Source organism: Austrofundulus limnaeus, unplaced genomic scaffold (genome assembly GCF_001266775.1).
Source record: "Austrofundulus limnaeus strain Quisiro unplaced genomic scaffold, Austrofundulus_limnaeus-1.0 Scaffold19, whole genome shotgun sequence".
NCBI classification, from domain to species: domain Eukaryota; kingdom Metazoa; phylum Chordata; class Actinopteri; order Cyprinodontiformes; family Rivulidae; genus Austrofundulus; species Austrofundulus limnaeus.
The window spans coordinates 185637-187982 of NW_013952421.1; the positions used below are offsets into that span (position 1 = coordinate 185637).

Genomic DNA, 2346 nt, shown 5'->3' on the forward strand with positions numbered 1-2346 from the left:
TGATCAATGAATCATCAATATAGAAAGTGCAACAGATGCCTTGTTGTCTGAACCAAGCAAACACTGCTTTAATTACTTTTGTAAACACTCGAGGTGCTGAGCTAATGCCAAATGATAACACRTGATGTTCATGCAGAATGTCCCTCCAATAAAATCTGGGGTATTTTCTGAAGTCTGCATGAATCGGAATGCTACAATATGCATCATGTAAATCCAGAGATGTGAAATAATCATTCTCTTGGATAATGTCTWGTAGCTTTGTGAAAACAGCMCCATCTTGAAATGCTCATCTCTGTTTACTTTTAAGGCAATCAAGRCAGTTTCAATTTTGCTGCATTCTTTCTTGCAAAGCTGGTCACTAACAGCAATTTTGCWGGTTAACCATAGCACAGAATTGAATTTGCAGCTGTACTTGCTTCTTCTGCCATAGCTGACACAGCAYTTCTGTACACACTGTCTTCAAGTAACCATAGCACAGTATTMAACACYMTTGCACCTTGCATTTGCCATAAGGGAACTGTGCATCGCCCAACATGGGACTTSAACCCATGACCCTGAGATTAAAAATCTCATGCTCTACCAACTGAGCTAGTTGGGCTTTTCATCTAACAAATTTATTCAGCCCCTTCAGATTTAGAATAGGTKTGAGTTTACCATTCTTTTTTGGTTGAACAAAAATATRAGAGATGAACTGGCCTGAAACAGGTTTTACTCTCCTGACAGCACATTTGGCTATCATGTTCTGAATCTCCAGATCAAGCAGATCTGACTCATACTCTGAGAACTGAATTTTGATGGTATTTGACAGCTGAAGTGGTTCAGTGACAAAGTCTATTTTATAGCCCAAAACAGAGCTCAAAACCCACTGATCTGCTGTAATGCTTTCCCATTCTCTTATGCAATAGGCTAGTTTACCAGCAGTCATGTGTGTGGTCCACTGACCCGTTTGTCAATCACGATCAGGAGGTTTGCCAGCCTGTCCCCTCTGATCCATGATATCTCCCATCTTGAAGCTGGTGTAGGCTCTTCTCTGGGACCTCGTCGGGAGTACGGTCCCCGCCAAATCCGGCGCCGYCCTCTCACGCTTCCTCTAGCATTCTGGAAAGCATTATACTTGKTGTTGTACCTCCCAGGAACACCTAGGTYAGGATAACCAACAGACACCTTAGCCAGTTCATTTATCMCTTTGATCCGCTTAACCAAGTCATCATCAAACAATTTTGCTGAAATTAGCATGTCGATGGAACACAAAGAGGTGTAWATTCCTTGTAATCTTGGCCGGATTAAATAACGTCGTCTCACCGACAATGAGTGCATAGTATGCCTTAACAGGCTAATAGCATCAGACAACAACATCTTGTGCTGAACTCTCTGCGCCACCGGCAGAAAAGCCATGAATGAGGCCAAACGCAGTACAGGAATCATCCCAGCGGCCAACGTCTGCTGTAATTTCTGAAAACCCAAATCAGACTGCTGGACCCTGTTTTGCAGCCAAATTTCCTCATTAACTTTGGGTGCCAAAAGCTTAAAATTAAAATTATTGGGACGAGGGTATTTATCAGTAAGACTCTTCACCGAGTCCTCACGTATTCTTTTTATACATCCCAAATCCACAATAGAGGCTAAATTATTAGCTATAGCAGGTCCAGTTTTCACCTCTGAGTCAGCCTGTGGAATACTCCACACCTTCTCTGGATCTCCATCCATATTCTCAGCAAACGCTGAGGGATCAAAAATAAGATGGAGCCTGAGAGCCATCCTGCTTGCCTGCACTTGCAGTGTCTGGCACCTCCCAGCTATCATCATATAGGCTGGAATCAGTTAAATCAGACAAATCCTCTGTATTAGGTCCTCTCACAGAACTTCTAGTCTGAGAATTTCGTGCCAAAGTAGCAACCGCGCTCGTCAGCAACGAGAGCTGAGACATCAGCTGATTAAGTCCAAGCTGTGATTTCAACTCACTTATATTCAGATCAGCTTTGTGTTGCACGTTAACAACATCACTCTGTGTCTTTGACTGTTGTGCTGAACCAGCTGCCGTCGCCGGAAGTAGCTTGGAGCTAACACGGCTCCCTCTTTTACCAAGGCTTAGCTTAGCTTTCTTTGCCTGCGCCACAGGTTTGCGGACCACTGGAAGCCTGACACTTCGGTCGGTCAATCTGACCAGACACAAGAGTACACTCACTCTGAGTTCGAAAAGGCGAAAAGCCCCGAAAACAGATCAAGCACGCCCGCTCGAGCCGAGACGGGCCGACTTCACACTCATCATCACTCATGTCGAGACTACGTCTCCATCAATATCAATGAATCGCCCTCACCAAGTGTCATTGTAAAAGAAAGAGACAG

The 2346-nt window shown here is 44.2% G+C and overlaps 1 protein-coding gene and 1 non-coding gene across 2 annotated transcripts in view; both read right to left on the reverse strand.

Annotated features, from left to right (window-relative positions):
- LOC106514275 (uncharacterized) overlaps nucleotides 1–1459 on the reverse strand; it is a 3725-nt gene extending 2266 nt beyond the window's left edge. The window contains exon 1 of the mRNA XM_014003450.1: nucleotides 943–1459. Within this exon, the coding sequence (XP_013858904.1) occupies nucleotides 943–1425 (483 nt within the window). The 5' untranslated portion in view covers nucleotides 1426–1459. The remainder of the gene's footprint in view (nucleotides 1–942) is intronic.
- trnak-uuu (transfer RNA lysine (anticodon UUU)) lies at nucleotides 526–598 on the reverse strand. The gene has a single exon. It is a non-coding gene; the product is annotated as a tRNA-Lys (tRNA).
- Nucleotides 1460–2346: the final 887 nt, after the last annotated feature.